We start from the raw sequence: 12,752 nt of genomic DNA on the forward strand, positions 1-12,752 counted from the left end.
TACAGATCTTGGGACTTCTCAGCCTCTATAATTGCATGAGCCAACTCCTGATAGTAAATGGGGCGGGCGGGGGGCGTGCATCCTATTGGCTGTGTTTCTCTGGAGGGTTCTGAATAATACAGTGAGGCTGTAAATACACAGAGTGAGATCACCTGAGGTTTATCAGAAGCAGATACTATATGGAGTTGAGATTAGAACAGAGATCCTAGAGTTAGAGCAGTTATGTAGTAAGAACACTGCCAGGAAAGTTCTGCCCCTGCTAAACCAGAGAAGTCTTGTAAACTCATCTTTAACATCCTTTGCAGCCAGCTGAAACAGCAGAAAATTTACATCTCGGGTTAATGACGAGAGTGCAGAGTAAGTCCCACTCTAGGTTGGTCCTAATAAAGCCTAAAGTCAAACCATGATAAGATCCACAGGAAAAGAATTTGGAGGTGGAGTCTTACCAAGTTATTGGGGCTTGGGAAACCATTTAGGCTCTCCATTGACCTGTAAAAACAAAACAAAACAAAACAAAACAAAACCTAATGAAGTATAAGGTCATTAGCCTGTAATTACATTGCCTGCTAAAATAAGAATCCATATACTTTGTGGAGAGATAACAGACTCTGAAGTATTGTTCACAATGTACAATATTCAATAAAAAGCCACTTAGACATGCCAAAAAAACCATAACAAACAAACAAATGTGATCCATAGTCTAGGAAAAAACAATATATAGAAATTAATCCAAATGTTAGGCTTAGCTGACTAAGATTGTAGATATGTCCAAAGAATTACAGGAAAACATGATTTTAGTGAATGAATATGTAAGGAATCCTTACAGAGAAATGAAAATGATGCTTGAAACAAACATACTAAAAAATAAAATAATTGGGAAAATTCACTGGATAGGTTTAACAGCAGATTGGAGATAGCAAAATAAAGTCATTGAATTTTAAGACAGACCAGTAAAAACTAAAACTTAAACACCTGCATATACCGTATTTTGCTGTGTATAATATGCACTGATGATTTTGTGAGCATTATACACAGGATTATTATACCCATGGTATGTAATCATTATACCCATGTATAAAGTGCATCCATATTTTCCCCTCAGAAATTTGGGCAAAAAAAGTGAGCATTATACACAGCAAAATACAGTAAGTGGACCTGCACAGTTCAAATCTGAGTTGTTCAAGGGTCAATTGCGTTTTCGATTTGCAGTTGGGAATCCATGTATGCAGAGGGCCAATTAAAGTTATACATGGATTCTCAACTATGCCTCAGGTTAGCATACCTAACACCCGTGTTATTCAAGGGCCAACAATACAAGTTCAAATGCAAAGACAACATAACTTATGGAATGCTCTGACTGCAGTGCTCAGAAAGAAATGCATAGATGTACAGTTCTCCAATCAACATGAAAAGATACTCAACTTCAGTAATTATTAGAGAAATGCAAATTAAAACCACAATGAGATACCATCTCACATCCATTAGGATACAACTATTTAAAAAAATAAGTTTATGAGGATATGGAGGAATTGGAATCCTTGTGCACTGATGAAGGAATTGTAAAATGTTGCAACTGCTATAGAGAATAGTTTGGAGTTTCCTCAAAAAATTAAAAATAGAACTACCATATATCCAGCAATCTCACTTCTAGGTATATGTCTGAAGGAAATGAAATCACTATCTTGAAGGGATAGCTGCCTCTCCATGTTCATTGCAGCATTATTCACAATAACCGAGACGTGGAAACAACCTTAGTGTCTACCAACAGATGAATGGATAAAGAAAATGTGGTATGTACACACAATGAAATATTACTCAGCCATAAAAAAGAAGACAATCCTGACTTTTGTGACAACATGGGTGGACCTTGAAGGATTATGCGAAGTAAAATAAGTCAAACAGAGAAAGACAAATACTGCATGTTCTCACTTAAATGTGGAATCTAAAAAAGCTAAACTCATAGAAATAGAAAGTAGAGTGGTAGTTGTCAGGGGCTGGGGGAAATGGGGAGATGTTCTTTAAAGGGTATAAACTTCCAGCTTTAAGATGAGTAAGTTTTGGGGATTGAATGTACATAATGTGACTACAATTAACAACATTGTATTATATACTTGAAAGTTGAGAATAGATCTTAAATGTTATCACGTATCTCAATAAAACTAGGGAAAAATAGCAATATATTGTGGGGCTTATATCATGTATAAAAGTAAAATATGTAACAACAATAACGGAAGTGCCAGGGAATGAGAAGTATACAGGGTAGGGCAAAAGGAGATTTACAGTTCTTTGTATAGAAAATAATACAATAATAATACAAGAGTAAACTCTGTTTCATAATACTCACAACTGTAAACCTATTTTCCCCCACCCTGTAGTATAAAGTTATTATGCTACACATGATGTGCCTACTATAACCTGAAGGTAGACTCTGATGAAGTTAAAGATGTATACTATAAACTTTAAAGTAATCATAACAAAAATGAAAAATAATTGTTAATTATCAACAAGGATTAATGGAATAACAAAAAGTACTGAATTAATTCAAAAGAATGCAGAAAAAAGGGAAAGAATAACAAAGAATAAATATAAAACGAATAGCAAGATGTTGAAAGCAAACCTAAAACGACAATGATAACATTAAAAGTTAATGATCTAAAAATCTTAATTTACAGGTTTGGTAAAGTACAAAACATTTAACAAAATTCAATACCCATTCATGATTAAATTAAAAATATCCCAGCAAACTAGGATAAGAAAGGAACTTCTTTAACCTAATAAAGGACAAGTCAGAAGCCCACAGCTAACATCACAATGAGGAAAGACTGGGACAAGGTAAGGATGTCCATTCTCATTGGTTCTATGCAATATTACCAGGGCAATAAAGACAAGAAAAAGAATGAATTGACATATAAATTGTAAAAGAAGTAAAAATATTCTTTATTTGCAGATGACACAGTTGTGTTCACAGAAAATCTCAAGTGATCTATAAAAAACAAAAAAGCCACTGCTGAACTAATAAATGAATTTAGCAAGATTATAGGAAAAGAACACGGCCAATATACAAAATCAATCACATTTCTATATGCTGGCAACAAAGAACTGAAATTTTATATTTAAAAATACAATAACAATAGCATAAAAGATAAAATACTTAAGAGAGACATTCAACACAGTAAGTGCAAGACTTCTACATTAAAACATTACACTAAATATGAAAAACATTGTTGACAAAAAGAAGATCTAAATAAATGGAGAGATACAAGTTCATGGACTGGAACCTTCAATATTGTTAAGGTATTATCAATTATGCTCATATTGATCTATACAGATTTGGTGCAATTCTAATGAAAAATCCTAGTTTTTTTGGTAGGAATTAACAAGCTGATTTGAAATATACATGGCTATGCAAATAACCCAGAATAGCCAAATCAATTTTGACGAAATGATAATAACAAAGTTGAAGGACTTATATTACTAGACTTCAAGACATCAGTAAAAGTTATTGTAATCAAGACAGAATTTTGTTGGAATAAACACATACATAGACAGCTCAAGCTAACAGAATAGAGAGTTAAAAAAAGGCATATATGTGGTAAACTGATGTTCTATTTGGCAGCACTGTAATGCAATGGGGGAGATGCTACAACATTAGATGTATTAGTTATCTGTTACTACAAACAAATTACCCCGCAATTTAGTGGCTTAATAAATCATAAATTTCTTAATCTTACAGTTCCTGTGAGGAATTTGGGAGTGGCTTAGATGGATAGTTCTGGCTCAGGATTTTCGTGAGGTGGGAGTAAAGACATCGGCTGGGGCTCCATTCACTGATGAAAGCTCTACTAAAGCTGCAGGATCTGCTTCCAAGATAATGCACTCACATGGTTATTTGGAAGAGGCATCAGTTCCTCACCATGCGGATCTCTTCACATGTCTGCTTAAGTATTCTCACCACGTGGCAGCTGGCTTTCCACAGAGTGAGTGATCAAAGAAAGATAAAGCAAGGGGGAACCACAGTGCCTTTTATGCCTTAATCTTGGGTCATAATACCATAATTTCTTCACATTCTAGTCATTAAAATCAAGCCATTAAATACAGCCCAAACCTGAGAGGAGAGGAATTAGAATCAATCTTTTGGAGAGGAGTGTCAAAGAACTTATGGAATATAAAATGCCCACACTAGGTATCCATATGGAACAAAATGAATCTCAACCCTTACCTCATACCACACACAAAAAATTATTTCAAAAATGGGTCAGAGTACTAGATAAAAGGTACAACTATAAAACTTCTAGAAGGAAACACGAGATAATCTTTGCAACCTTAGGATAAGCAGATTTCTAAGTACACAAAAGCAACATTACAAAAGTCAATGTTGTACACATAGCAGTATATATAAATGTCAAAAACAATGTTGAGTGGAGGCAGATTACACTGAGTTGTTGCCACCACTGCAGCCATCACACCAGCCCCTCAGGCCTCAGCAAGGCTGGGTCATGCTCCAGAATGGGAGATAAGCCAATTAGGAAGCAGGATGGCTCCAGCTTCATTCAACATTACTACCAGTTATATGATAATGACAGAACCCTACTAGATGCAATTTACATCGATGAGTCATGCCTTACATGGGAAGGTCAGAAATTCCTGGGGAAAGCTGCCATTGTGGAGAAGTTGTCTAGACTTCTGTTCCAGAAAGTCCAGCACAGCATCATGGCTCAGGGCCATCAGCCCATGCCAGAAAGCTGCATTATCAGCATGGTTGTGGGTCGGTGTAAGGATGAAAACCCCATCATGGAGTTCCACCAGATGTTCCTATTAAAGAACATCAATGATGCCTGGGTTTGCACCAATGACATATTCAGGCTTGCCTTGTACAACTTTGGCTGACCTCCTCCCAGCCAGGCGCTCATGCTGTTTCCTCCTCCCTCCTCTTCCCCATACTATTCACACTCTTCCCGATGTCCCAAGTATCATACACAAACAAGCAGGGCTGCGATGGGAGTGGGCACAGTGTGCTGCTGCTACGTAGGTATTGTGCATGATATTTGGACGCTGGATGAGTTACATCTGACAGAAGGAGTTTGTGTTGTACTAGCGCATGCTTTGGAAAATTTTAATGCAAAAGGCTGTCTTTTGGTTTATTTTTTTTTTAAATCTATTGACAAGTTGCTCACATAACCCAAAGTGAAGGAAAAAGCAGCTGTCTTGCAGCCTAGATAATGATTTGTTCAGATGTTTCAATACCTCATGATACAATAAAACCACAAAAATTTTAACAAAACCAATGTTGAGTGCAGAAAAGAAAGTGGTATAATAATATATGCAAAGTTAAAGAATACTGTACAATAATATACCTAAAATGGATACCTACATATATATTAAGAGTATAAATGTGTGCAGGGGAAAACACCAACTTCAACATTGTGTTTGCCTCTGGAGAAGAAGAGAAAGAGGGGAAATGGCATCCAGCTGGGGCACACAAAGGAATTTTAATTGTATCTGTAATGTATTTTATCTTTAAAGATCTGAAATGTAGCAAAATAGAAACATTTGGTAAAACTGGGTGAGAAAGCCCTGGCTGGTGACTCAGTGGATTGAATGCCGGCTTGTGAATCAAAGGGTCACCAATTCTATTTCCAGTCAGGGGACATACCTGGGTTGTAGGCCAGGTCCCCACTTGAGAGGCAACCACACATTGATGTTTCCTTCCCTTCCCCCTCCCTAAAAATAAATAAATAAAATCTAAAAAAAAGAATTAAAAGAAAGAATTTATTTAAAAAAACAAAACAGAACTGGGTGATAGATATATGGGGTATTCATTGTAGAACTCTCTGTACATTTCTGAGGTTTGAAATATTTCATAATTAAGAATTTTTTAAAGGAATGGGCTCAGCAGGCTATGACCTGCAAGTGGGTTGCCTGTTTCTGTACATAGTTTCACTGGAGCACACACACATTTGATTATGTATTGTCTGTGGCTGCTTTCCTACCACAACAGCAGTCAGTAGTTGTGATAGAGGCCATATGGCCTCTAAACCTAAAATATTTTCTACCTGGCCTTGATTTATATCATCTATAGTGTTTGGCTTAATGTCTTAAATGTAGTAGGCTTTCAAGAAATGTGCTAAGTACTCATAAACAGTGCATGTTGGTTTTTTGTTTAATGAATATTAATTGAGCTCCTACTAAGTGCCAGGTAATGTTGTAGGTACTGGTTATATACAGTCACGAAGACAAAGCCAGGCCTAACACTGTCCTGGGTTCCAGGTTGTCTCACTGTGTAATGTACCAGGACTTTATTGTGCTGCTTTCCGCTAGAGGGCAGCCTGAAGCTTGCCCATAATGATGTAGTAATAGCTCTTAAACCCAACAATCTAATATTAGGGGGCAGGCAAGAGGCAACCACACATTGATGTTTCTCTCCTTCCCTTCTCCCTCTCTAAAAAGAAATAAATAAAATCTAAAAAAATAATTAAAAAATTAAAAAAACAAAACAGTGATAGATACATGGGGTATTCATTGTAGAACTTTCTGTACATTTCTGAGGTTTCAGATATTTCATAATAAAAATTTTCTTAAAGGAATGGGGTCAGCAAGCTATGACCAAGCAAGTGGGCTGCCTGTTTTGAAGATCAGAACAAGAAGGCCATTATCAGAAAAGCTAAATTTGCTTTATAATAAGGACCAGGAAAGAGTTGTCATGAAGGACAAAATATCAAACTACTTAAGGTTTATATTTTTCTATCAAGATTGTTTTTGTTTTTATTGTTGGCACTATTACAGATGTCCCCATATCTCGCCCTTTGCCCCCATCTACCCAGACCCTGCCCCCACTTCCCTCTGGCCATCACCACACTGTTGGATATGTTTATGGGTTATGCATATATGTTCTTTGACTAGTCCCTTTGACCTTCTTTCATCCAAGATTGTTCTTAACAAAATTATAAAATGGGTCAAATTTGCCTTTGGAACTCCTAGCCTCCTATTTCTTCACCTTTTCTACCCTTTCCCCTACAAAGGTAGAGGGAAACATTACAGGTGCCACCTGTAAGTAAAAAATGTGGGAGGAACAAGCAGGTGCAGCTCTAACTAATAGATCAATCAGGGTAAGAAGGGAGAGGAGATACCTGGAAAGGGAGGGGTAAACCTAGGAAGCACAGAACTGCAGGCCAGAAGCCACCCTGAAAGCAGAAACATGTGCGTGCTTGCTTGTACACAGATACCAAGTTTGGTGTCTACCACATTAAAAGAAGAGAAGAAACATATATCTTCTATTTATTAGTGCACCCACTACCTACTTTGTGCCACACAAGATACAGCAAATGAGCACTACAGACACAGTACCAGCCCTGAAGAAGCATAGTTTACCAGGAAAGTCAGACATTTAAAAATAGAAATGTGCTAAAAGTACTGGAGTAGTAAAGACTTTCAGTTACTAATAGCATAAGATACCAAGTGTAGTGGCATAAAACATTATCCTCAGAGATTCTGTGATTTCAGTGGACTGGCTTGTTTCTCCTCTAGGAAGACTAGAAGGCTAGGGGTAAGTGCTGGTAGGGGGCTGGAATCATCTAGAGGCATCTTTGCTCATAGCTAGTGGCTGATGCTGGCTGTCACCTGGGACTTCTGCTGAACTGTGGGATGGAATATGCATACATTTCTCTTACATGTTGTCTCTTCATATGGATTAGTTTGGGCTTCCTCCGAGTACAGCAGTTTAGTTCTAAGAGCAAGCATTCACAGGAAGAAGGGTGGAAGTACATAGCATTTTGATGATAAAGTCTCAGAAGTACTATAGCATTACTTCTATCGTACTTTATTTGGTCAGGCAATCACAAAGATCTGCATAGCTTCAAGGAGAAGATCCACTAACTCCACTTCTTGATAGAAACAGCACTAAAATTACATGGTAAGAAGAGCATGTGGGATGGGAGATATTATACTGCCGCCATCTTCATAAAATACCAATCTGCCATCAGCTGTAATGATAGCATAGAGTAGGGGTAGCGAGTAACAGCAAAGGTCTCTGTGAGGAAGTCTTGTCTTCAGCTAAGGGGGGTAAGTGGCTAAAAGGAGCCTGGGGAGGAGATTCAGGTAGAAGAATCAACATGTGTAAATGGTGTACTCCAGATAGAGGCTGGTGTGTCTGAATGATGCATTTCAAAGTGATGAAGGTATGAAGGGTAAGGGAAACATGCTGCAAGAGGAAGAAACAGAGGGAAGATACCATGTGCCCTGGATCATACCCTCTGTGCCGGACCCCGAGAACAGGAGCAGTCTCCAGTTAGAGGTGTCTTAGGAAGTGAGGGGCTAGAGAGGACAGCAGCAGGCAGTGACCACCCCCAAACTCATGAAAGTGAGGGAAACCCTATGAGGTTTGGTTACCATCTAACTAGCCCAGGGGCCCCAGTATGGAAGATAGTCCTGCCCAAATCTTATCCAGATAAAGTAATGGGTGTCCAGAGGAAATAACTATGCCCAGACTCCATTTGCCTCTAATATGCCTGAGGCAGTTATGGATAAAGGAGTTGACACAAGGCACATCAACAGTACAATGGAGATGGGAAGACCCAGAAAGTCTACAGTAAAGATCTCAAGTTGCTGTCACTTAGGCATCTGCTACCCTGTACTCTTTCCCCTCGTCCTCAATTTAGATCAGAGACTGCATGGTTTTTTTCCCCTCATTTTATACTTGGGATTGAATATGTCTCAAATTAGTCTTATCTCAAGAGTCTGACCCAATGGAAAATTAACTGAGCGCACAGTTCCCTAAAGGGCACCGTGCTTGAAGATCAGGACAAGAAGGCCATTATCAGAAAAGCTAAGTTTGCTGTATAATAAAGATTAGAAGATCCGATCCTGATTACAGAATCCTGAGTTGTTCCCCCCACCTCATCCTTCTAGATCATCCCAAAAGATCTATAAGATTCCAGTTGGGAAAACACTAGTTCTTGGAGAGCAAGAAAGAAGAGGATTATTGGTTGAAATAAAAACAGGACTGAATGAGTCCAGAAAACAGGTTCTTAAACTCATGAACAACAATCTGCCAAAGAATACAACTTTAAAAAACCAACTAGAAGCAATATGCAGAGAGGTAAGATGAGAGGGACCCGTTGTCAGGAAAGAAGACAGCTGGTCCACAGCAGAAGAATCTGGATCCAGCCCTCCAGGCAGATGGGGGTGTTGCTCTGTCGAGAAGCCCCCTTCAGGGTGTATGAGGGAGACAAGAAAGAAGACTCCTGGAAATGGATATGGTAGCAGTACCAGCAAAACCCTTCAGCCACCTCGGAAGAAAAGGGCCTAGGCTGACCTCACTGTTGAAAGCAAGGAAGCATTTAAGAATAGAATGGAAGTTAAAGGGAAGATTCCTAAAGAATTAAAACCATGGCTTTTTGAGGACTGGGACTTAGTTACCAGGCAGAAGCAGCTGCTTCAACTCCCTCCTAAGAAAAATGTAGATGCCATTCTAGAAGACTATGCAAGCTGCAAGAAATTGCAAGAAAATGTCAACAATAGCCATGGCTGGTGTGGCTCAGTGGGTTGAGTGCCAGTCTGCAAACCGAAAAGTCGCCAGTTCAGTTCCCAGTCAGGGCACCTGCCTAGGTTGCCAGCCAGGTCCCCAGCTGAGGGTGTGAGAGAGGCAACTTGCACATCCATGTTCCTCTCCCTTCCCCTCTCTCTCAAAAATAATAAAATCTTTTTAAAAAGATATGCACTGCCCAATGAAATCCTCTTGGCTCACCCTGACACACCAGTGTCCCAGGTTTATGGAATGCCCCACCTACTGAGATTATTTGTAAGTCAGACCAGTGTTGTCATTTATGCCCCTTGATGAGAAAAGCCTTGCATTATTATTGGTCTATTTGCATATTTGGCAAAGAATGCTGGATCTCTATTTACTGCCAGTGATTACAAAGTGGCTTCAGCTGAGTACCAGTGCAAAGCCTTGTGAGGGTCCACTGAACACACTATTGTTTGTAACTGTAAACACTCTTTCATTCTTAGTCTTTGTCTTGTATAATTGGTGTTCTTTAAAATTATTAATGTATAAAGGGCTTATATTTCAGTTTTTCTTAAACAGGAAATAAAAGGAGTGCAAGCTCCTTTTCTCATTGAAAGTTGCTACCAATGTAAGCAGTAATTAGACAAAGAAAAAACATTCAGTAGAATATTTTCTTGCCTAGTTGACAACATTGCTTGAATGCTGTTGGTTCTTCCCCATGACACTACACAATTTTCTAATTATGTATTAATACTACATGATAAAATACCCTAATTCCAAGGGCCAAAGGTTCAACTTTATATACTTGAAAACCCATGCATTTGTGCTCCTTTTTTAATGGTGCCTGAAGTAAAGTACTCCATCCTCTGCAAGTCCATCTATGTTGTTCCTTAGGCATTCTATCTTCACTCAGATTGTTGAAGGATAGTGAATTGTCTCATGGTTTTTGTATTTGAGTCTAATGCATGTTCTAACATGATAGAGGCAATGCATTATAATGCGGCCACAGTTTTCTGGAGAAGTTGATATTTAGGAACTGTATTTCAGATCTTAAATACAATCTATTTCTAAATTTCAAAGCAAAAAAAAAAGATTCAGATCCAAAAAATCTGTCTTTAAAAATGGATACTGTGTATCACCATGCAGGTATTAATATACAATATCAGACAATAATAAATATCTGTATGCAGATGACGAGATAAAATTGGAGAGTCAAGCAGGGAGTACATCATGAAGGACCTTGTAAATTAGGTTAGAGTGTGGCTCCTGTGCTTCTTTAAACATACAATTTCAACCCAATCACAGACATATGTCACAGATTATGTGGATACTAAACTACTGCCACACTGACTTAATGCTTCTGAAATTTTTGCTCATCCTGCTTCTGCATGAAATGGCTTTACTCACCTGGGGAAAACTATTTATCTTCTAAGATTCAGCCTAGGCATCACCAACTCTATGAACCCTTCCTCAACCACAAGTATATGGCCACCTTGGTGTCCCCACTCTATCTTGTAGAGACTATTTTCATTGCACTTATTTACTTTATTGTACTCATTCACATATATATGCCCCACTCTAGTCTCTGGGCTCTTTGAAGACATTAAGTGTGTCTTATTTGTTTATCTTTGGATGCTCAATATGTTGAGCACTCAGTAAATGTTTGAAGACTATTGCATGAATTAAAATTCCACCTTCAAACTGAAGCTAATAAGAATATGACCTCCCTACTTTGGTGGAAGACCATAGATACTTTGGATTATCTTTTACTTTAAGCTTAGGCTGTGCCAAAATTGAAGGGTATAACCACCACCAATACTGTGTAATGACTGTTTTTTCTGTGGCAGTTGTATGTTGTAAGCGCTTAACATGTATTAACTATTTAATCCTCTTAATAGTCCTATTGTAAGTTCAGGAAGGGCTGAAAAGGCTGCAGCTGGTCACCTGGAGAAGGTGACCCAAATGGATAGATGAAGTGAGGAAGATCTGGAGTGGTCTCATGAGCCAGTGCATAGGGAGAGAGCTGAAGAGTAGCGTTCTTTAGGTAGATGATTTGGGCTGTGTACCGAGGCTAGATTTTTACTGCCTGTCGCAGTATGGGACCATGAAACATAATCCATACACAAAATGGGCAGGATTTTTCATTACACACAGGAACAAATGAGAACACTCTACAACTTATCAAGAAAACAATTTAAAATGCCTTATGTTGTTTCCTATTCCATTGAAAATGGAGTAAACATATTCTATCATATTCTTCTTGCTAATTACAATCAAAACTCCTATTCGAAACACATGAATAATTAAAGTGGAGAAAAGAAAGCAAACTGGCTAGGGACTGGCTAGGGAATGAGGGACGACTCAGTGGTGAATTCCCTAGGAGGTTTATTTGTTTTGCCTCCTATATAACCTGGCTTGGATGTTAGAGCATATGCAACCAGAAAATGCTAATAACTGCCCCCTCCGGAAACAAAAACAAAAAACAAGCCCCAAGAAAAGCCCATTTGCTCTAGCCGAATGACCAGGAAAAGTGTAGTTCTGCAGGATGGTACCCTTTTGACATAGCTACCCTACTCTAGTCAAGCACCACAAAAAAACCCATACCTTTCCCTTTCCCCAGAGACTGCAGAGACTGTGGGACAAAGCACTGTTGACCATCCCCAGCTTATACCAACAGAGCAAAGGGGGCACTTCTTCCTTCCTCATCAGGTACTGAAGAGACCATGGGGAGGAGTTCTACGGACTATTCACAACTTGCGCTAATTGAATAATTAAAAGGTGGTACCCCATTCACTCTCAAATAGAGTGGGGAAGTAGAAAAAGAGGTATTACCTCCCCAAGCAAGCCATGTATGAAACCAACTGGTATCAATACATCAAAAGCTTTGAGAATTGAATTACAATGTGGAATACTCTAAGGTTTCAAATTGGCCTCTCAGTAGTTCACAGTGGAACAGGTCAGAATAGCTCTGCAAAAGCTTTGAAAATTGATCTTTGAACCAGAGCCCCCAAAATTGGACCAGAATGTGCATTCTATATATCAACATATTGAATACTTGCTAAAACATAAGTTTTATAAAGGAACTAGAACCTCACAACAATATTAAAAATGTCCAGGATAAAAAAAATTACCTCTGATACTAAGAAACATTAAAAACAACTCAAATGAGAAAATACAACAGATGCCAACACTGCGGTGACAAATATGTGGGAATTGTTGAACAAGGATTTTAGAGAAGCTACCATAAAAA

At 38.4% G+C, this 12,752-nt stretch overlaps 1 protein-coding gene and 1 pseudogene across 1 annotated transcript; both read left to right on the plus strand.

The window, feature by feature from the left end:
- The first annotated feature begins 4,506 nt into the window (after positions 1 to 4,506).
- On the plus strand, positions 4,507 to 4,887 carry LOC129083424 (nuclear transport factor 2-like). Its single transcript, XM_054589258.1, has one exon. The coding sequence runs from the start codon at positions 4,507 to 4,509 to the stop codon at positions 4,885 to 4,887; it is 381 nt and encodes a 126-aa protein (XP_054445233.1).
- Positions 4,888 to 9,042: 4,155 nt separating this feature from the next.
- On the plus strand, positions 9,043 to 9,952 carry LOC129083425 (mortality factor 4-like protein 2; annotated as a pseudogene).
- Positions 9,953 to 12,752: the final 2,800 nt, after the last annotated feature.

This window comes from Pteronotus mesoamericanus, unplaced genomic scaffold, assembly GCF_021234165.1.
Source record: "Pteronotus mesoamericanus isolate MK-2021 breed Mesoamerican mustached bat unplaced genomic scaffold, CSHL_Meso_final scaffold_167, whole genome shotgun sequence".
NCBI lineage: Eukaryota > Metazoa > Chordata > Mammalia > Chiroptera > Mormoopidae > Pteronotus > Pteronotus mesoamericanus.